We start from the raw sequence: 23,426 nt of genomic DNA on the forward strand, positions 1-23,426 counted from the left end.
AATGATATATAATAAGCTACAATTGTTATGAAAAATAAATTATTTTGTATCGATTAATAAATAATTTTTTTTATCAAAATCCAAGATTTGTTTTGGCTATCTTTCTTGCAATTTTCTTGACCATTTACGCTTTTACCCTAATTAATACTATCCTAACGTTCAAATTCTTGTTCTTCTAAATACATTTATGCCTCTCCTAAGCAGAGTACATATAAGGATATAATATGGATACTTTTTATTAAAAAAATTTTGGGAATATTTAAAATTTACAAAATATCAATTTGTATTTTATTTCCCCAATTGAAGAGAGGGAAAAAAAAGGGCAAATTATCAAATATTGTTTTTTATTTAGCAAATAATCTTTAAATGCTTGGGTCTCTTAAAATAGAAGGGCAAGGGTTTAAATTCTAATTTCCTTTACACCAAAAAAAAAAAATCTAATTTCCTACCTTCTTTTTTGAAAACTTGTAAATGTATTATTAAAATAAAATATATTAAATGAAATTGGGCAATTGATAAGTGATCTTTCGAATTATATGTCAAGTGCATTTATGAATATTGGATAGAATCACATTTAATTTGAATAATTTATTTTTGAGTATTAAAGAGAGGAATTAAATCTAAATTTATTGTAAGATCGTATATACACTTATTACTAAACTATGTTTAGTTGTGTAAATCTAAATAACTTGATTGAGTTGTAAATGCAATTTTTCAATTTGAAGAATCATATTAAAATGAGAAAAGTGTTAATTTTATTTTTAAAAATGAAAAGTGTAAATAAATAAAATAATATATATGGCAGAAATTTTTTCCACTTCACGTCTATTCTTATAAGACGGTAAACAATAAAACTATTTTTTATAATTTAAATGGCAATAATTTATTGAATAAAATTCACAAATTTATTAATTTTACATTACTCTTACAATTTTTCCAAAAAAAAAAAAAAACTCTTACAACATATATAACTCTTTTTTTAATTTTTGAACTATAAAATTAACGGAAATATAAAAAATAGGAGGAGGACAGGGACTCATTGGGGAAAGAATTAGGGTAATGTACGGTTGGGAAAATAAAATAGATTATAAAAATACATAATTAGTAAAATACTATTAAAATAAAATAAAATAAAATAAATAATGGTTTAAATTTAAAATTATTAAAAACGAAAAAACTCAAAATTTGGAAAGTCACCATCTTCTATCGTCTCCCATTGTAACTTTCTTATTCTTACACACGAGAGGATAGCCAAACCTTTCTCACTCTCTCTCTCTATCGCTATATATAAATTTTTTTTACATATATATACTCATTTTTGTTGCAATCCCATTTTCTCTCTTGCATCTCTCTCCCTCTTCTGGTTGATAAAATCTTCTATATCATTTGGTCGTATATATGTGTCTAATCTAATTGAATCATTAACAGTGATTACAAGAACGCAGACATACAGAGAGAGAGGGAGAGAGCAATAACAGAGGGCCTCTCTCGCCCTCTTTTCTTGTTATGCCTCCTCTCAGATCTTAGATTCTCTCACTTTTCTATCTTATTTATCTTTCTTTGGTAAATTTTCTATCAAAAACATGTTTTTCTTTTTGATGGCTGTTTTATAGCTTCTGGGCTTTGGATCCTTTGCTTATTCGTTTTCAAATTTGATTGTTTTTTCTAATTGGTTTTTAGGAATTCTTTATCGCTGGTTGATCCATATTTGATCGGTTAAAGTCTGAAGGTCTTATATATGCTGTTGGATTGAATCCATAAGCACCCATTTCGTAAATACCTGTAAATATCCAAGCTTTGTTTTATTTCTTTGTCTAAGGTATTATTTCTCTTTGTTTAATCCGCATTTTCATATTTTGTATTTGATTGTTTTTATCAACATAATATTGTATTTTAGATTGTTTGAAATATTTTATGCCAGTGATTATTGGGTTGTATATCATTATTTCTGCATCCAATTCTGTGTTGTAATTTAGATCTGGTGTTTGATTGGTACACTACTAGAATAGCTTATTTTTTCTGCGATGTTTGTTACGATGCTTTCATTTCCTTTTATTTTTCATTTGTTGAGAATTTTGTTGATGGGATTTGTATGCAGAAATGGAAATGGAGCTTGGGAAACTGTTCATTGGTGGGATTTCATGGGATACAAATGAAGACCGTCTTAGGGAATATTTCCAGGCTTATGGAGAAGTTATGGAGGCTGTGATAATGAAGGATCGGGCTACAGGTCGTGCCCGTGGCTTTGGTTTCGTTGTTTTTGCTGACCCTGTTGTTGCTGAGAGAGTTGTGATGGAAAAGCATCTGATAGATGGTAGAAATGTAAGTTTTTATGTTTTAATTCTCGAACAATTTAAATTTGGATCAGCATTTAATCACTGATTTTGTTTCTATAATAATAGTAAAAGGTGTATTAGACAAGTAAATGTTTGGATCGTAATAATGTGGTGGTGGTATAAAATGGGATTAAAGCAACAGGTAATTGATAATTTATTGGTTAACAACCCATTAAATCATTTTCTTGTGGGGTTTGCTAGAGGTATTTTATTGGCTAGATATCGCTATTGGATAACTCAGATATGTTGAAAAATATATGGCATGGTATTAATTCCTGAGACCCAAGGAGGTAATCATAGGATTATCAAGATCAAAGTTCATGGGTTGGCAACTCTAAATGCCTACTAAAAATTAGTATTTGAGCAATAATGTGAATGCCATTTTCGAAACTGACAAATTCTGTTTTAGAAGGAAAAACCTAAAGTGACGTTAGGAGTGGCTTCCTCGAGAGTCAATTCAATTGGAAGGCACAATTAGGTATGAATGAAAAGGGCAGTAATTAATCGCATTCAATAGAATGATGCTATTGCAAAAGGCTCAGTGCCACAACTAAATATTGTTTGAAAATTCTGGATGGGAATGTTGGGACTTGGAAATTTCTAGATAGGAAAGCGTTTATCAGATGCTAACTTCTAGCATTCTACTTTGCATACCTTAATTTTGGTAGGCTGTCCACAGCATATCATTCCTTGAGCTGCTAAAGGATACTTTTATATTCTTCATGATTATGTAAGCATATCCAATGTTGAAAATAAATTTATTAACTAAAAACATGAAGGCTGTTTATCTATTTTCTCAATTATCATACAAGCTTAAGCCAGCTTACCGTACAACTTTGAAATTCTTATTTTAAAAAAAAATTGCTGTAATGTTCATGAGGAAGCTGAGAAGACGTGAAAGTAGTTGGAAGACATGAATTTGGAACTTTTGACTATTTATTGGATGGGATGGTATTTTTGGCTTCCATGTAGACTTATGCTTCTGAAGCACTTGGATGGGTGGAAAGCAGGGTGTCTAGAGTGGAGCTCAACATAATTGTGGAGAATATTGCCTTTTTTTTCCTCTTCATTTTTTTTTTGGTGTCTAGTGCTTTGTAGTTATCTAATGAGTTATATGGGAGGATTCCTCGTCCTCCTTGGTAAATTCTCATTTATTTATTTCTGAATAAATTTCCTTTTTTTTTTTTAAAGAAGTCTGTAATATTTATAAGCATGAAAATATATTGTAGACTTTTCATTATTAAGCTTTTTATTCTCAGGTTGAGGCAAAGAAGGCAGTTCCTAGGGAGGATCAAAACATTCTGAACAGAAGCAACAGCAGCAGCATACATGGATCACCTGGTCCAGCTCGTACTAAGAAGATATTTGTAGGAGGTTTAGCATCTACGGTCACAGAGAACGACTTTAAGAAATATTTTGATCAGTTTGGGACGATTACAGATGTTGTTGTTATGTATGACCACAACACTCAAAGGCCAAGAGGGTTTGGATTTATTACTTATGATTCAGAGGAAGCAGTGGATAAAGTGTTGCACAAAACCTTCCATGAACTCAATGGTAAAATGGTAGAGGTCAAGCGGGCTGTCCCAAAAGAATTATCTCCAGGACCAACTCGCAGTCCGTTAAGTGGATATAATTATGGTGCCAGTAGAGTTGGCAGCATTCTGAATAGTTACACTCAGGGATACAATCCAAGTCCTACTGGAGGACTTGGTGTTAGAATGGATGGTAGGTTTAGCCCTGTTACTGTTGGTCGGAGTAACTTTTCTCCATTTGGTCCTGGTTTTGGGATGGGGCTGAACTTTGAGCAGGGGTTAAGTCCTAGTTACGGGGGAAATTCCAACCTAAGTTCTAACCTTGGTTATGGGCGAATTAGTCCTTCATATAATGGAAATTCAGGCAGATATGATAATCCTATCGGGTTTAATGGTGGTAATGGTGGAAATAGTTCTGTCTTAAATTCCACAGCTCGAACTTTGTGGGGTAATGGAAATATTAATCATGCTTCAAACTCCACAAGTTCCAGTAATTTTATGGGCCCTGGAACTGGGAATTCTGGAATGAGTTCTTTTGGCAGTATTGGAGCACTTTGGGGTTCATCAGCTAATTCTGTACAAGGTGGTGGTGCTGGCTCTACTTATAATAGTGGCAGTCTTAGCTACAACAATGGAGATTTCGGTGTTGGTTTAGGAGGGGTAGGATATGGAAGAAACAGTGGGACAAATGTTGCACCAGTTTCATCTCATGCTGCATCATATGATGGATCTTATGAAGATATTTATGAAAATGGCTCATTGTATGGGGATTCTGCCTGGCGATCTTCAGCTCTAGAGCTGGAGGGGTCTGGCTCATTTGGTTTTGGGCTTGGAAATGCAGCTTCAGATGTTGTGAGTAGAAACTCTGCTGGTTATGTCGGTGGTTATAGTGTTGCCAGTAGACAAGCAAATAGAGGTAATTGGCCTGTGCATTTGACTTTGAAATGTCCTTGCTTTTTAACTGCTTATCCATGCATGTTCGTTGTCATGTGCACGGAATTTCAGTTGATAGATGCCTTATTCAAAATTTTTTACACCCGATCCTGAAGAGTCGATATTCTTATTTTTTTTACCCTTTTAGGGATAGTTGGATTCAGAACATTCTATTAACTCTACTAGTAAATTTTGAAGCAATGAACTAGATCTATTTTATCTTTCTTGAATATAGTAAATCAGGGAGTTGATGAATGCCCACACTAGACCCCACATCATTAGCACTTTCAGGATTCAAACTGGAGTTTATCTTTTTCCTCACACTATTTTCTTCCAATTGCCAATGTAGACTAATTACATCAGTATATTGTTTGTTTGATTTTCAACCATATAACTAATTGTCTACTTGGGTCGGAAGAATTTCAAATTGTGGAATTTTTGAACAAGTACGATATTAGTTTAAATTATTTGAAAGAAAGTTGATCCTTCAATTTATTACATTCATCTATCTGATGAACACTTATTTGAGGTTGATTTAAAATTTCACCTTCTTATAGGTACTTCAAATCCACACACAAATATAAACGAAATATTTATCAAATCCAAATATTGCAGTTTCAAAGCCTTCCATCCACATGCAACATATGTTATTCTAATTTATTATCATAGCTTCTAAAATCTCACATGCTGTTGGTATTGTTTGTTTCAGGAATTGCTGCTTAGGACAATTATGATGTGAATGTCAAGAGGTTATTGTAGGTGAAGTATATCTGATAAAGCAAATTTCGTACATTTTCCTTGTCCAGATGTTTCAGTTTATATAAGAACTTGGTTAGAGCTAATCAGTTTGCCTGTTTTGATGAATTTATGGTAGAAATGCAGTCTCACTGAATTCCGTGTAAGGTTTGAGCTTTGAGGTTTTTATGATATAGGTTTTTCTTTCTTTGAATTCGATTACGATGTAAAATCATATTGCGGTGTATACGCAGAATTACTGTATCATGCATCTCTGGTGACACAGTGATACACAAAAAGAATGAATATTTCTTCTTTTCTTTTAACATTTTCTTCCCATGATTTTGGGTTTCAATTCCTTTTATCCCCCCCTCTTTTACTGCTGTGATATCCAGCAAATTGCTGGTTATTGGTAAGTCTGTTGTTAGGTTTTTCTTTTCAGAAAATTGTAAGTGATGTTTGTTTGATTTCCTTTTCTAGTGTGATGGTCATTTGGCCTCTAAAAGATTAACTAAATAATTATTATGTAGTGATTATGTTTATTGGCTAGTTTTCTGATACTTTCCTTAAATATTGAAAGAATTGTATAGCTCCTTTAAGTTCTGCAGTAAAAATAATAATAATAATAATAATAATAATAATAAAAGAGGAACTTGGATTCTATATAATCTTAATAAACACTATCTGTAAAAAATTTTAATTTTACAATATGAATGAGCAAATGGTCGGTTCAATTCAAAACTGAATTGAATTAAGTAGGAAAAGGGAAATTGAAATTTTAGACAGAGATCCAATTCAAATTGAAGTTTATATTTGAACTGAATCCATCCAAATTGATTGGTTGGTTTGATCTGTTTTTAATGAGTCAATTGGATTTAAATCAAATTGATTGGTTTGTGCAAAATTAGGCTGAGCTAAAAGAGAATTTTGGTCTAAACTATTTAAACCGACACCTACACTTTCTTGTTGGCAAACTGACCAAATCAAATCGAACCAAATCGGTTCGGTAGTTTTGCTCACCTCTATTTTGCAATATATATCTGCAAAGTACTCTATGCTTGTATAAATAAGTTTAATTGTCAAATATATAAATTCACTCATATATTTTATGTGTGAAAAACTTATAGCGCTTCAAAATTTACGATAGACCTATTATGCCCCTAATAAAGTTCTAATTTTGGTAATATTATATATCTCTCTATACTAGTAATAATAATTTTTTTAGTTCTTTTAGCTTTTATATCATTATTATAACTTTTACAACAATAATTTTTTTTTTAACTATCCAATAAATATTTAATTGGTTTAATTTTAAAAGTTGAAGTGTTCAATAAATTTTACCAAGTTTTTAAATGTTTAATATGTTTAATTTTATAAGTTAAGCGTTTAACAAATCAAAATAAAAATCGACAATGCCATAAATTTATAATACAATACAGCGGCGAATTTATGCGTTTCGCTTAAGTCTACTTGAACTCTCATCATATTTGCTTGTTTGGTATGTAAAATTACTTATTTCAATTTTGCAACTCTTAGCCTATTTTACAAAAAATTTAGTATAATCAAGTAATTTCTATTGTAATTAGTAAAGTTTGAATGCATTCCACAAGAAGTTTTTAGTTAAAATTTTAAACTAAGATGCCCAGTCTCTTCTTCTTCTTCTCTCGTTTTTTCTCTTTTCCATCTACAAAACAATATTTATTATTAGTATTATTATTATTTGCAATAATACAACTCAGTTAGGTTTACTGTGAAAAAGTTAAAAATGTCGATCTATAATATTTATCTGAATACAAAATTTAACCTTCGAATTTTTAAACAAAGATTTAATGGATATGACATTTATAGCATCCTAATAATCACCCTTTGACCTTATAGCCCTTTTATAATAATCTCATACCTTGTAGAATCGAAAAATAAATCAACTTTAGAGTTCGAAAAATAAGATTCACAATCACTATACTAAAATTTAGATTTAACAACACTAATTTAACATCATTTAGTATTTGTTGCTAAAAATAATAATCAACAGAGTATAAATTTTAACAGCACGTTGACGGTCTCATCAAATACTGGTGACTTTTATAATGTTATTAATATTCAAAATATAACAAGTAATGATTTTTTTTTTTTATTATTATTATGAGAGTTCTAGGCAACTCAATTCCATATTGTCCCACCAAGAATGAAGTGGTAGGAGCATATAATATAGTGAAATATAATATTGTGATTCAAAATGGAATCCTCTAAAATTTCCTGAACATGTGGTCATTTTGACTTCTTTTCTAGAAAAGAAATGTTCAATTTTAGAGTTTTGAAGTCACTTTCATGGATATGAGTCTCCTTCAACATCCATAGGTAGTAATATCAAAATGTCATAATTATTGCATGGCCCATTTGTTTTGGAGCATGGTCCTAATTAGTAGATGAAAATCCCTTTGGGTCACCAACTACTGTCTACTGCCACTGGTTTTTGCATGCTAACGTCTGACCCAACTAGTTGCTGTAGCCAATAGGTAAGTGTTACCAACTATAGTTATACTGACAATGATTTGATTATTTATTATTCATCGGTAGATTTAATGGACCGAAATAATATTACGAGCTATACATGATTAAAAAGACTAAAACTATATCTAATTGACACGATTTGATTATTTTTAATCTATTAGTGTTTTAACGTTGAAATACCATTAATTGTAGCACATGAAATAAGTTGATATTTATGCTTATAATATTTATAAATGATTAGCTTTATTGTTACTACTTACAATTATCTTTTTAATCATGTTATATAGCTGAGTTTTTATATTTTTATTTTACTTGTTTCGTTGTTTTATATGTAATAGATACATTTGAATAAATTGAATATTGTGCGTAAATCTAGATTCATGTTTGACGGGCGTAAGTATATATATATTTTTAGCTATCACACCTGCCTAAAGGTTCAAATTTAATTGTGTGATTTTACAAATGAAATTTAGTTAATTTACTTGCTTTGACACGTCTTCTTGCTTAACTTTTTTATTTTTTCTTTTGCTATTATTTTTTATGAGTTCAATATTTTGAGTTTATGATATATTTTATCTAACATAATTATTTTGTTAAATTCTTTTTTTGCTATATTAAATTTTAAAAAGCTTGAGCTTTGTAATGATTGATATTATGGCATGAATTATTTATCGTATATAAGGTGTTGATATATATTTGGATCCAAAGGTAATAATTAATAATCTAATCAAAATATTACAAGGTAATAAATTTTTTCTATTAAATATTTGATAATTAAATATTTACGTATTTTTTTGGAATGATTTAAAAGGAAGGTACAATGACTAAATTATCATCATGAATAAATGCATTTATCAAGGATTATAAAACTATAAGTTATTATAATTCTGCAGCATTAACGTTATTATTTTATTATAATTATTGTTATGTATTGGCATATAAATTCACATGAGTTCATACTTTGATATCTAATAGATTTCTTTGGTAACTATATTCTTATTATTATATTTGAAGCATATTAGCTCTTGTTCTAAAATTATCAATAATATTTATGCCTCGAATATGCTTCAGAAGTAGCAATATTGAGAGAAAAAAGTTTTAAGATATATTTTGAATTTATTTCATGTGCATTTATCATTGAGCAAAATAAGCTCTTAATAAATATTATGAAGTCTGCCCAAGTGGATTTGCTCTATTCATTTAAGTGAATGAAATATAATATAATACTGGGTATGATCGATAATCAAGTCCTCAAGTTAGATATGATGCATTATCTGAGTGAATGCAATAATATATAATATTGAGTGTGGGTATAAACAATAATAAAGATATAACTTGTCATTGAGAATATTAATAAAATCACATTTGAAATAATGATTTTAGCAATTATGCTAGCTACATAAATAATTAAGGATAAATCTTACTACTAGAAGTGGTACAAATAGTGGGCATGTATTGATATTGGTCATGTACTTATTGCATACTAAAATATAGAAAAATAAATTTGATTTTGATAGTAAAATAATATTTAGAGGCTCCAAAAAGTAAGTATTATTACTTAGAAGAATGAATTTATGCATAATACTTTATTATTTCTCTAATCTTCTAGAATTTTATTAAGTTTCAAAGTTATTTAATAAAATGGATCTTATATGAAAATAAGATTGAAATTAATATGGTTGTAAATCAAAAGTTTATAAATCGAAGTACTTTATTATTTGACATGATCAGTTGGACCATCCCAATCAGTAATGATGCGAAAAAAGAAAATTGAATCCTTATATAGATATTTATTGAAGAACTAGAGTTTCTTTAAATCTATTGAATTTTTCATGCTTAGTTTGTTCTTAAAGCAAATAAGTTGTTGAGCCATCACCAAGTAAAGTTCAAATTGAACTGCTTGCATTTTCTGGAATATATAAAGGGCAATTATTGATCAATTTATCTATCATATAGAGTATTTAGATATTGTCTGGATGCATGCAAAAGATAGTTATATGATTATTATTAACTTATAACCTAAAGTTTACAAGATTATTTGCGTAAATGTTGATTCAACTCATAATTTTCAAATTATGATATCATGATAACTTATCTTGAAAATGACGGTGAATTTTTTATATCAGGCTTTTAATGACTATGATATGTGTTAATTGGAATAATTATAGCACAAACTATTGTTGCTTTTATTTATACTAAAAAATGATTTAGTACAATCATTTATTAAATTATTGCGATTAATGTGTAACATCCCTTCCCGGTCCACCTGTGAACCTGAATGAATCGAGCCGAGACGCTACAATCTGGTTGAACCTATGTCCTGTCATGCTGATATCATCCTGTATGCTAAATATAATTATATCATGCTGTTGCTTTATACATCATTTATATACAGACATTTATTTAATATATACAAGACATTACACTATTTTCCAGAATGAAATGGGCCCAACTTTGTGACCTGTACATGCCACAAAACCAAAATATCAAAATGAGTAGTTACCTTGAAGACTGGATCTTCAAAAGATGAACTGCAGCAGTTGTAAAGATGACTCTCTACGGTCTAGACCCAAAACCTGCGAGTTAAAACAGGTAACTCGCTGATCAAATAAAGCTCAGTGGATATCTCAACTTAATAAGAATTAAATAAATAAGCATGTAAGCACACATATCATTATATTTTCATGGTTTTACCTACTGTTCATTATGGTTTATGAATTATGCTAATTTTATTAAACATCATATAATTTATAAATAACACAATTTCATAACTGTATGGCTCCATAAGGTTACAGTGAAACTAAAGTGATGAGAAAAACTGTATGAAACTGGATGAATACTGTATGGCTATGCTGCTATGACCCGTATATAAATCATATCCACTCAACGGCCTGTAGTCGGAGTACCAAACTGTATCGGACACAAATCTGCTATCCTATGTCACGACATATCCTTGTCTACATGATTTCTACCTAACCTCAGTGGAGCATATTATCTGTATTATTCATAAAATGCATAAATCATACTGTTTACCTGTATGCTGTCTCATTCTATACGTTGCTAACATGTTTCATGCCTTAAAAGGATTTCATAGACAACTACAAGTAATATCGAATGAGTAATAATACAAACAATTGATAACTTGTAAAGGAACTTGCATGAAATTAATCTAACTGTTGCACCCACGACGCAACTCTTACTAATCTTTATGTAACTTAATTTAGAACATTCGAATTAAGAAAATTTTTGATTTTAATTTAAGTACTAATCTTAGGCTGAATGAATCTACATATGCATTTCAACATCATTTCTAATGTAGCCTTAAAATCTGCCAGCAGCCTTTACATGTTTCACAAATTCTAGCATAACTCTTTCTTCTTAAGTCCAATTTAGGTCATTCTAAAGTCTATGGTTAGCTAACATATTAGTGTACAAATATGTCTTCTATTATCAGCTCTCTGAAATATATTGAATTAAAGTAGCAACTTCCAGTCTGCCCAGCTGTTGGTTTCTGGCCTGCACAGTTTGTACCATTTTAGTCATATTTCTCAATTTATAAGGCCAATTTAGGTGATTCTAAATTATATGGTTAGCTAACACATTAGGGTACAAATATGTCTTCTATCACCTCTCTGAAATATGTTGATAAAGTAGTCAAATATTGAATTAAAGTAGCAACTTCCAGTCTGCCAATCTGTTGGTTTCCAGCCTGCACAGTTTGTACCATTTTGGTCATATCACTCAATTTATAAGGCCAATTTAGGTGATTATAAATTCTATGGTTAGCTAACACATTAGGGTACAAATATGTCTTCTATGACCTCTCTGAAATATATTGGTAAAGTAGTCAAATATTGAGCTAAAGTAGCACCTTCTAGTCTGCCCAGATTTTTGATTTCCAGCCTGCACAATTTGTACTATTTTAGACACATCTTTCAATTTATAAGTCCAATTTAGGTGATTCCAAAGCTCATAGACAGCTAAAACATAAAGGAACAAATAACTCTTCCATACCACTTCCTAATTCCATCGGTAAACAGGTTCAAATTCAGGTTGAAGTTACTGGTCAGTTTCCCAACAAACCTGTTTTAGCATGAAATCAATATCCAATTCATTTATTCAATGCATCCGATGCTTTATCAACATTCTCAGACCTATTACTCAACATTCAGCAAAATATCTTATCACTATCGTCACACTACACATATTCTCATGCAAGAAAATTTATTAAACTAAAAGAGATATCAAACCTTTAACCAAAAAGCTTTAAACCTTCTTCTTAGCTTCGTTTTTCTTCTCACTTTGAGCTCACACTCTCCTATACATAATAAAATCTTATTAATCATCCAAAGTCTCACTAAATTATGAAAATTCAAGAAATTCAACTTACTTGGATAGAGTAATAGGTTGAATTTAATGCTTGAAAGGTTGAATATTAAGGTAGAAAATGGAGGAAGATTTAGGAAATGGAGAAGGTAAAGTGAAGGAAGAAGACAAAGGAGAAGATGGAGAAGGTAAAGTGAATGGAATTTTCAGGTAACCTCTAAATATATCTTCTAGTATGTTAAAAAATTACCAAATAGTACCTAAATTTTTAATATTTTACTATTTAATACCTAAACTTTATACTTTATTTCAATTAGGTCCTAATCCTTATACTTTTATTTCAATTGAGTCTAAATCTTTACATTCTTTTAATGATTTAATTTAAATCCCATTTTACCCCACTCTGGACTCTAATGGCTCGAACCGGGTTCTGGTTCTGTCCGACTCAACTCGACTCTCTCAATGCAACGACTCGATTTAGTAGGATGCCACAAATTACAAGACAATTATTATGATAATACAACTCCTTGTTTCTATAAGGACATACTATTACATGTAGTAGTACTTACTCGGATCAGACGAATAAATTATTATAAGTTCTCTCTTTTATAATTAGTTTTGAATCATGAACCAAATATTACCTATCGAAGAACTTTTTTGAATGTACGGTGTATATATATATATATATATATATATATATATATATATATATATATATATATATATATATATATATTATTCTAATTGATTATACTAAGATGGGTCCTCAAGGAGTTCGAAAATATATGTAGGATACTTATAGTTAAATATCTACAATTTTTACAAGAGAGATTTGTATATGGCCAAATTTGCTAATTGTTGTGGATTCGACATTAGGAGAAAATTAGCAGCTAGAAGAAATTAATTGAAAAAAAATTATCATTATTATATCTTGATTCTCACGCAAGATAATGTGAAATGATTCAAAATATTTCAAATTAGTTGCCAATATATTTTTTGATCCAAAATGAGATAATTAAATCTCGTATACTAGCTACAAATACTTCTATTAGAATTGAAGTTCATGAAAGACAAATTGCCTATACTAATAAATTTATGGCACACATGAAGCATGCTAAATTGATGGGTTCCAAAGATAAAAATCAAAGAAAATGAGCAAACATTCAAGATAGTCAAAGTCTAGAAAAATAAATTCTAGAAAAGATTCTAGACATGACTAATAAGTTTTCTGAAGAAATTCAAGAACTTGAAATCAATAAAAATTATGAGCTCTCTATAAATTATGTCGTGTCAGTATAAATATAAAACCAATATAAAAGAAATGTTAACGTTTAACTTTATGAAAGATTACGAGAATCTTGAGCACTATCTATTGGGAGTGTAGGCACGAATTGATTGGCCAAAAAAATGCCACGCATTTGACATTTAATTTATTTGAAAAGTAAATTTTAAAATTTTAATGTGGACATTAAAAAATATCAAGCTAGTAGGAATACAAATATATATTTATGAAATTATAATGGAGCTATGAGATATAAAACACAACTTGTTGCATAAGTTTTTAGCAAAGAACTGACATTGATTATGAGAATAAAATTTCTCATGTGGTAGATACAATTATAATTTGATATTTGATTTGACCATTTATGCAAACTCAAAAAACATCATGACTCACTTGATATAAATATCCATATAAAAATCCGAGAAGGATTTAAGTTGTTTGAAGCATAAAAATCAAATTCTCAATAAATTTATTCAACCAAATTATACAGAGCGCTATGTGAATAAGTGGATAATAAAATTCATGAAAAATTGAAGCATACTTAAAGCAAAAAAATTAAAACCAAGGAAGTGTACTGAGAAAATTTCTATATGGATTAAAAAAATCTCGATACATATGATATAATCGCTTTAATGATATTTATTGCTAAGCAAATATTATATTGTTTTATGATTTATATTCTATCGTCGAAGCTATAATTCACATGCTTTTATATTTTTTATATTTATTTTATATACTATCATACAGCGAGAGATGTAGATATCCATATGAAAATCTTTGAAGGATTTAAGTTGCTTAAAGCATAAAAATCAAATACGCACTTCGTATTTGTCTTCATTTTCATTTTTATATATTCATTTACATCTTATTCATTTATTTAGGCACAAGTATCCCTAAATCCTTTTTGAATATAAAACTAATCTCGTTTCAGAATTTGTGATTGTCCCTCCTATAAGTGATTTACACATAGTTAAAAGTCAAAGTGAATTCAACGAAACTCTTCTTTTTTTTCTCTCAAATTCTAAATATTACTAATAAATATTGAAAAATTCAATCAATAAATGTATATTGTTATTTTATTGAATTTAGTTATACATTACGTAGTACTTTTAAGATAAAGATATGATTTAAATTTTATTTTAATATGATTTAATCAATTAATTAGTTAATTTTCAAATTAAGTATAAAATACTATTTTTTTATTTTGGATGTATAAATTAAATTATGTTTTTATAATAAAAGTTTAGCTTATTTATTTATAGTGTTTGGATTTATGAATTTTGTAATATAAAATTAATCACACCTTAAAATTTCATCACTTTGTAATATAAAACTCTAATAAAGAAATATATATTATTATAAATAAAAATGTGAAATATGGAAAATATATCTATATAGAAAACTCCAACAAATATTTTGAAAAATGTAAAAAATTAATATATTATAAATAAAATGTAAAATGTAAATAGTGTGCCTGGAACCCTGGTTGATGAAGGTCATAATGTAACCAAATTACCACTCAACTACACTAAAATTACAAACATATAATTCATCGTAAAGATTTGTAAAATCTGTGGGAGCACCTTCATCTGATTAATATAATCTCTTGATTAATGAATAATAATTGAAAGAATATTATAATAATATTATTATATGTTATGCATTTTATATAGAGATTTGAATAAAACTTATCATTATTTGGTTCATGGACATTATTAAAATTCCCGAAGAGTTTTTCTAAAAATTATAGATACTTCAAAGGAAGAGTTGAAGATGAAAAACTCTAAGAATATAAAGTTTTCTCTCGAATTGAAGATCAAGTATTTTATAAATGTTACTTTTATCCATCAATCCACATATAGGATTAACATATTAAAATGATTTTATATGGATTAAAATGATTGTGAGGTCACTTGATGAGAAAAAATAATTTTCAACTTTAAGGAAATTATGAAGAACTTCTTAGTCTTGAAGTATTATATCTTAATGCAATAAAGGTATTAATGTATCTTACTAATTATATGACTTGATATAAATATTTTTGTAAATTTTATTTGCAAGATATAATTCTTCTTGAATTTGAAGAAATTGAATGAAGTTAAGCATATATTTTGATATTTCTATGACATTACATATATATGTTTATATTATAACTAATATGTCAAATTAGATTTAATTAACTATAAAAATTCATAGTATTTATCTAATTCACATCATGTCATATCACAAACAAGTCATTTATATTAATGTGAAGATACAATTATTTCGTGGCATTTAAGAAATAAAGTATTGTTATTATGTTTTTAGCAATAAAGAAATTTTAGTAACTTTATGAAGAAAAATTATAATATTTTACTTGAGATAAATATTTCAATATATTTAAAATACGTGTCTACTCACGCGTATCTCTCTTGAAAGAAGGATATATTAACGGATACGAGAAAAATATATTTCACTATAAAGTTTAGAGTTTTAAATTCACTTTCGTGGATATGAGTCTCCCTCAACCTCCATAAATAGTAATATCAAATATCATTATTTATGGCCCAGTCTGTTTTGTAGCATGGTCGTAATTAGTAGATGGAAATCCGTTTGGGTCACCAACTGACCAGAGTCCATTTGGACCCACAAAATTTGCATAGGCCAATAGAAATAAAGCATTGGAACCAATTTAGACTTATTTTTGAAATATTAGAAGGTGTTCAAATTCAATCTCTTGCATTTCTTTTGTCTAGATCTGATTTTCGGTCAAAGTACCCAAGACTAACTTCAGGATGAAATCTATATGGGCTCAAAAACAAGACAAACTTTTTAGCCCAAGTTAAGGCCCAAGTCAATTGCTACCTGTTTCCATGGGAAGTTACAAATAATGGGCAGACATGAAAAATCAAAAGTGATAAGAAGGAGGTCATCTTGAAGCTAAGTTCAGAATTGAATGTCCCACTTATAGCCATGACAGAAATTTTTAAAATGTTGAACTTAATAGTTGTACATGCATAAATTTGTTCCTAAAAATCAAAAAATAAAAATACAAAAAATTACGAATTTTTATATATAAAGAATAAATGGATAAGTGCACGGTTTCCATTAGGAAAGTGCACTGCTTTCTTTTTCCTCTCTTCCTTCTTTGTTAAAATTTTATTTTCTTTTCTCCATTGAAATACAAAATATTTTAAATGGTTATTAAAATAAAATTATTGGATAAAATTTTTTTATCGCATTAAATAAAAATTTTTACTATATCTATACTTTTCTTGGAAGTTATATATTTATTTTTTATATACAATTTACATAGATTATTTTTATCTTTAAAAAGGTTCTAATTTACTAACATTGTTTATCATGTGATAATGAGGGTACAGATACCGACCGTCATGTTGGAGATTTTCTAGAACTTAAAAGATAATGAAGCTTCTTTTTGTGGACAACAAAAATAAAATTTCATTATTCAATTATTAATTATGATTTATTAATATCCGTGATATTCATTTTACTATTTTGGAAATTGCTTATAATTTGAAAGACGATGGGAGCTTCTTTTTATAAAGAATAAAAATAAAATTATGGATTATTATTTTTAATTTCTATACTAGCATGGTATGATTCTTTTTTTTTTTTTCTAAATTAGCATATATTGTAATTTTATTTTGATATTAGAATATTTTTATGTAAAGAAACATTGTACTGTGTTTTAAAAATATAATAATTTTCAACGGGAGAATTAGAACCAGAACCAAAGAACAAAACCGAAAAACTGTATTGAAATTGTACCGAAAATTTAGTTCGGTTCGATTCTAGTTCATTATTCCTTCGGTTTTCATTTGGTTTGGTTCCGGTTTCTCTTAAGAATCATACTGGAACTGGACTTGCACAGCCCTCATAAATATGATACTTTGGTAGCCTCAGTTTGTAAATGTATAACTTTGGTAGTGGAGGTCCTAAATAGGAAAGAGGTTAACTTAGAATTACTTAGGAAAGTTGTCGCAAAAGATACATGTTCTATGAATATTTTGGAAGATATAACTACAAACATAATCAAATGGAGACAAAAAACTTCATGTAACATACCCTAATTAGTTGTTGCACATTTTATATTTTATTCTATTTATTAAATTGATCCTATTAATAGTGCAGAGAATGGGTCTGTCATCTTAATAGAGATGATTTTTTATCTCGTCAGGTATTTATTCTAGTATCTGGAGCACGGAATATATGGAAAAGATTACGAAGTATTAGAACTATATATCAAATGATATTAAAATTCGCTTTCAAAAATTTTATCTACAAAAAGTATTTGAAATTTTTTCCAACGTATATAGCTTTTATCGATATTAACTTGACTGCAACATATATCGCAAATAAAGGAGTTATACAGCTGACATGTACACAAACTATTTTGAGAGTAATGCTTGCTTGTACTACAAATCTACAAAAGAAGAAAATGCCTTTTAACACCAATAAGTTTTATCCAAATAAGGTCTAGTAATAATTTATATGCCTTTTCACAAAAAATGGTACAGAAGGATTAATTGAACAACATATATCATGTAGTAATTTTTAATCTTCTTCCAGTCATTTACATTTGCTACACCTTCAACTTTATCTTCTTCAGCCACCATAGACTCAGAACAACGCAAATGCCACTAAAAGAAACATTTTGACAAAATCAAGAAAATGAACTAATGGAGAAGAAGAAACACGGGCAACATTTGAGGCAGATCCATGCTGGCAGAACAAGTGATCAGAAAACATAATCTGTGTTTATGTTCTTGGGGCTTTTAGATTAACAACACCCTCCTTTTTGAGTTTCTGGATTGGCTTCTGGGACTAAATCTTCTCCTTGCAAAACCACGGTCTTCCCATTTCCCATCATGGGAGCATCCTGTTTACTGAACTCGTTCGACATAACTTTCCGGCTTAAAATATTGTAAATCTCTTTAACTACTGTTTGAAAGGCTGCAGTTACATTGGAGGAATCGAGTGCTGAAGTTTCCATGAAAAACAAACCCTGTGCCTCTGCCAAGGCCTTGCCTTCGTCTGTAGTTACCTCTCTGGCATCCATCAGATCAGACTTGTTTCCGACAAGTATTGTTACAACATTCATGTCAGAGTGAGCTGCACAATCACAAAATAACAGAAATCAAACTTCTGTTCATCGCACTTGATGTGAGATAGAAAGTAATGCCGTTGACATCAAGTACAACAACAAATCCATATACAAAGGAAGTGGCAAATCAACACAAAGCAAGCACTAAAAGAACAGATAACTTTGCAATATTTTCAATCCGATGATGATGACAAAACCATATCTGCAAGGTGCAGGAAGGCATTCAGGGAATAATATTGATCTAGAGAAATCAAACCCGAAGTCTGCCATAACATTGCTATGGCTCTCATTATCATGCTCTAGCAACATCATTCAGGAATTACTATCCTAATGGCACTCTATTCAGATTAATCCCATTCGAAAAAGATTCTTAATAAAACTAGTCTAAATATAAATGTTTTGATATATTGAAAAAAAAGGTATCTTTCAAACAATCAAGCCTGAATTCATATCTGATATAATGTTAACATACACAGGAGACATAAAATTACACATGAAATCCTAATGTGGCCCATGAAAAAAATAAGCAAGGAACTTAACTTAAGTTGAGAAATACAATGAAGAAAGGAAATAAAATAAAAAGATCCAAAAATTCAAAAAAGAAATTGTGGCAAGTCTTACTGTGAAGCTCATTTAGCCATTTGCCAACACTATCAAATGTCTGGCGCCTACTTATGTCATAGACTAGGAGAGCTCCCACTGCACCTCTGTAATATGCAGATGTAACAGCCCTGAACCGCTCCTGACCTGCTGTGTCCCAGATTTGTGCTTTAACTTCCTTCCCATTAATATCCATCTTTTGGGTTTGGAACTCTACACCTATAGTTGACTTAGAGTTGGGATAGAATTCATCTCTAGCGAATCTTGCAAGCAAATTTGATTTCCCAACAGCTGAGTCGCCAATCAAAACAATTTTGAAAAGGTAATCCTCTGTTTTTTCTTCCTCAGCACAGACCTCCATCTTCAACCGTCACTAAATTGTCACTCTATAAAAGCATGTCAAGCACGACTAGCCCAGTGGTTATAGATCTGTCTAAGGGAGATTAATATTCACCTAAGAATTATTAAAGTCTCTCCAACCAAGCACAAGGTAGAATAAAAAGGAAACTTGACAAGTGGGGAAGGTATTTAGAGGACAGAGGCTGCAATTTATCAAAGTTTTAGAAGAACATAGCAGAATCCAGAAGATACCTATCTTCTTGAAGTAACATTTAGGGCACAACAAAAGAATAGAAACTTCCACTCCGACTTCTGCTTCTTGCCAATCATAATCGAACAGGTGCTTTTTAATTTACAATCTAACAAAGCCCTCCCATATCAGGTTTAAGCTCCCTGCAATTCCAAGAAAGCATCAGGATCCAAGAAAGTAGACTAAAGTTACATGCTTAACGTTATCCATTCTATGGTTTAACAGACATTGTCATGCTTAATGTACAAAAAACCAGTTGCCCAAATAACCTTGTTTATAGAAAGTAAACGGATCAATCACCAAAAGATCATGTTTACTTACGATTAGAAGTTTAAAATTTTAGAAGTAAAGAATAACATTTAATTCTTTAAGTATTTTTCCTATGTGCCAACATTGTACATTCATGTGTTTACATGCCTGAATCTCCTTTAGCCTCTTCGAGAAAATAATTATTGCCTCAATCCTCTAATTGACTCAGTTTACAGGCTTCTTCTTACCTTGAGTACCAGATAAGCTCTGGTGTGCTAGGTGCTGCTATAAACGCTAGGAGTACAAGACAATGGATTGGATTATTCTTGCATATATTAAAATGCACAAGGTTGTCTTCTAGGAAGATAAAGGCATTGACACTGTACTAGAAAAAAAACATATCACATCAAATAACAATGAAAAGATCCAAATTTCCATCATTTTCCATTATCCATCTAGTATACCCCATATATGTACCATATGGAGATTGACAAGTGGTGCATGCTTGTCCAAGATTATCAGTGAAAAGCAAATATAATTCTTCTTTTACTCATTCTCTGTAGTGCTGTAAAGGATCTAATCTCCCTCTCAATAGATATAAGAATGCTCCTTTTGCTAGCACTTAGAAATCAAAAGGTCATTTATCCTGTTTTCCTACTAGTTTTGTACCCTAGGTTGTCTACCTATACAATCACACGTCCATAAGCAAGCTTTCAGAAAATCAATCAACTACAGCAACTCATAAATGCAAAAGCTTGATAAAACCATTAACCATGAAAAAAATTGTAAATCATACAAATTTCAGCCCATATAAATTCCACCATTTAAGTTCCAATATCAGAATAAAACCATCCAACCAATTGATCAAATTACTTTTCCAGAGCAGGATTTGAAGCTAATGAGACAAGATATTCCTAATGAACCCAAACCATAAAATATTAGCAGCTTAGCAGGAAAAGCAGAAGACAACCATAGATGGTTCCACACAACTGTAGCAAATTATCAAAACAGTAAGACTACCATTACTTCAGAATTCAAAGAATCGATCAAGCTACAGCACGCCATTAAAATGCAGTGGGTCCAAATAAAAAAATAAAAAACAAAAAAAAGGGCATAAATGTCCTACAGATTTTGCCTAACAGTGCACAATTTGACCATATAAGCTAACACATATAGGTCAACATTTTCGGTGTAAAGGCAACTACAATGCATTACCTGGAAACCACTGGTGATATAACTCTAATGCTATAGTGAGAATCTTTTTTTTTTTAATAGAAATAGTGGTTAACAATTTAAACCAGAACAAAATGATACATTCTATTCTTTCTAATAGATTACTAAGAATTATATTTGGCAAATAGGGATTTTAAGAAACGAAGAACCCTAAATTCATTAAGAAACTTAAATTAAATCGAGAACAATACTCAAATAGCAGGACCAAAAGGAGATAATTAAAGATTGAAAAGAGAAAGAAAAAGAAAAAAGTACCGTTTATTGATGAATGAGATGGTCATCGGTCCTTTTCTTTCAAATTTCCGAAGCTAAACTCAGAGATGAAAAATGGACCCTTTAAAAATGGATCTGATACAACAATTGGAAGTGAAAATGATTTGATAATGCAGAAAACAAAATAAACAGAAATTTTCCCTTTTTTTTGAAATGGGATTTCTGATATAAATTAAATTAAAAAAAGGTCAAGACTTTTTCCATTGTGGATTGAGAAGAGAAGCGAAGAACAGAAGAGAGCGAACCAGAAAGAACACACGGGACCATACAGAGAGAGAAAAGCCGCATTCACTTTCTGACTTTAGCCGTTAGCCTGCATTTATTAATGGGCTGGAGATGTGTGGGATTGAATTCAATTGGATTCCTCAGGATATCCAACACCTAATAAACTCTAAGGATATTTCTTTTTTTTTTTTTTTTTTCTCTTCATAGGAAAACGAAAATTTTAAAATTAAAAGGTAAAACAACTTATATAGTATTATACTTCATATAGTATATTTTTGCTTATATTTTTTAGCAGCTATTTAAAAAAAAAAAAAAAAGAAAAAAAGAAAAAGAGTGACACTTTTAGTGGCAATTCCGTAGGAGGATCTTTGATTTAGCTAATTGGAAGCTTATTGGATTAGGTTGTCCCCCAAACCCCAAATATATAGGTTAATTGTTTTGTAAAATAATAAAAAAAGAAAAATACTCATATCCTGAAATATTCCATCCAATTTATTTATATAGACAAAATTTTCATTTTTGACATTTCATTTATATGCACAAAGTTATTTAATTTGAACCATGACCAAAGTGTAAAGTTTAAATTACCCATGTTTTACTTTATTTAGAGCATCAACTTTTTAGAAAAATAAGAAAGCGGCATACAAAATTTAAATATTGTATTAAATATGATTGAGTTATCAATGTATTGCTGTATTATATTTCTCTCTCTGTTTCAAGCCAAATTACACGCAATTTTTATGTTTGGGGAGTATAGTTTATGACAAATTAATCATATAAAAAAATGAACATGGGGTTATACAGGGCACAATGTGTTTGCAACTTTCTGTAAACTGACCTTTTCAATTTTTAAAATAGACAATATGTGCGCAACTTTCTTAATAGATCGCAAAATTAACACTCTTTCTTGCTTTCAGAAAGAAGCATTTTTTTTATTAAATTTTTTGTTTCTTCTATCATATTCTTTTTTTTTTTTTATGCCAAAAGGGCATTGTGTGAATTCAAGCTCTTTATCATGATTTGATCATTATGTGTTTTCTTCTGTATCTAAATCGATAAAGTCCAAGGAACTAACAGTCGGAGTGAGCACATTTTCTAAAATTATGAGCGAATCAGGAGATTGTAGTTCATATCAAAAAGATGTGATATCATTATAGGAAGGGAACATTTGGATTTTTTTTTTTTTTTGTTGTAGTTCGTGTACAAGTTCTTAGATATGAACTGACGTTATTTATAAGTGAGTATTTGGAAAGAATTTGAAGAAACAATTGATGCTATCGAAAATTTAAGCTCCAAAATCAAATTTGCACATACTTCTTTTATTAAGTGTCCACATTTTTTAAAAGAAAATTAAACTTTCATTCCTACCAAAACAGTTGCACTAAAAATTGAATGACCAAATTTAAAATTGATTAGGATGTAAAAGTTGGCATTAATTAGGAGAAGTGGATGAGATTTTGCTGTAATGATCATTTATTTAACGGTATATGTC

General features: G+C 29.7%; 2 protein-coding genes across 7 annotated transcripts; one reads left to right on the forward strand and one right to left on the reverse strand.

Annotated features, from left to right (window-relative positions):
• The first annotated feature begins 1,223 nt into the window (after window positions 1-1,223).
• Window positions 1,224-5,865, forward strand: LOC105635564 (heterogeneous nuclear ribonucleoprotein 1). 3 transcript variants are annotated; one of them, XM_012218641.4, is made up of 5 exons: window positions 1,224-1,563; window positions 1,681-1,782; window positions 2,099-2,322; window positions 3,596-4,787; window positions 5,514-5,865. In XM_012218641.4, the coding sequence occupies exons 3-5, from the start codon at window positions 2,101-2,103 to the stop codon at window positions 5,525-5,527; spliced, it is 1,428 nt and encodes a 475-aa protein (XP_012074031.1). In that variant the 5' UTR covers window positions 1,224-1,563; window positions 1,681-1,782; window positions 2,099-2,100; the 3' UTR covers window positions 5,528-5,865. The 3 variants fall into 3 exon arrangements, with proteins under 3 accessions (XP_012074031.1, XP_012074032.1, XP_012074030.1); XM_012218640.4 differs by having other exon boundaries at window positions 1,225-1,563; window positions 1,681-1,819; XM_012218642.4 differs by lacking the exon at window positions 1,681-1,782.
• A 12,255-nt stretch (window positions 5,866-18,120) lies between these two features.
• Window positions 18,121-22,120, reverse strand: RABA5A (RAB GTPase homolog A5A). Of its 4 annotated transcripts, none has more exons than XM_089717910.1 (4): window positions 21,955-22,120; window positions 21,692-21,784; window positions 19,387-20,097; window positions 18,121-18,773 (listed from the first exon to the last, which is right to left on the reverse strand). In XM_089717910.1, the coding sequence occupies exons 3-4, from the start codon at window positions 19,724-19,726 to the stop codon at window positions 18,442-18,444; spliced, it is 672 nt and encodes a 223-aa protein (XP_089574036.1). In that variant the 5' UTR covers window positions 19,727-20,097; window positions 21,692-21,784; window positions 21,955-22,120; the 3' UTR covers window positions 18,121-18,441. The 4 variants fall into 4 exon arrangements, with proteins under 4 accessions (XP_089574036.1, XP_089574037.1, XP_089574038.1 ...); XM_089717911.1 differs by having other exon boundaries at window positions 19,387-19,798; window positions 19,957-20,097; window positions 21,692-22,120; XM_089717912.1 differs by lacking the exons at window positions 21,692-21,784; window positions 21,955-22,120 and adding an exon at window positions 20,452-21,227.
• Window positions 22,121-23,426: the final 1,306 nt, after the last annotated feature.

This window comes from Jatropha curcas, chromosome 2 (genome assembly GCF_041381405.1).
Source record: "Jatropha curcas cultivar XTBG-Jc1 chromosome 2, XTBG_Jcur_1.0, whole genome shotgun sequence".
In the NCBI taxonomy this organism is placed as follows: Eukaryota; Viridiplantae; Streptophyta; class Magnoliopsida; order Malpighiales; family Euphorbiaceae; genus Jatropha; species Jatropha curcas.

What these genes read in the sequence shown, in the direction of transcription:
- LOC105635564 (XM_012218641.4), top strand. Translation starts at nt 2,101, where the DNA reads ATGGAAATGGAGCTTGGGAAACTGTTCATTGGTGGGATTTCATGGGAT. An exon ending in ATCTGATAGATGGTAGAAAT is followed by an intron (nt 2,323 to 3,595) that starts GTAAGTTTTTAT and finishes TTTTATTCTCAG; the next exon opens with GTTGAGGCAAAGAAGGCAGT.
- RABA5A (XM_089717910.1), bottom strand. Translation starts at nt 19,726, where the DNA reads ATGGAGGTCTGTGCTGAGGAAGAAAAAACAGAGGATTACCTTTTCAAA. An exon ending in ATGGCTAAATGAGCTTCACA is followed by an intron (nt 18,774 to 19,386) that starts GTAAGACTTGCC and finishes GTGATTGTGCAG; the next exon opens with CTCACTCTGACATGAATGTT.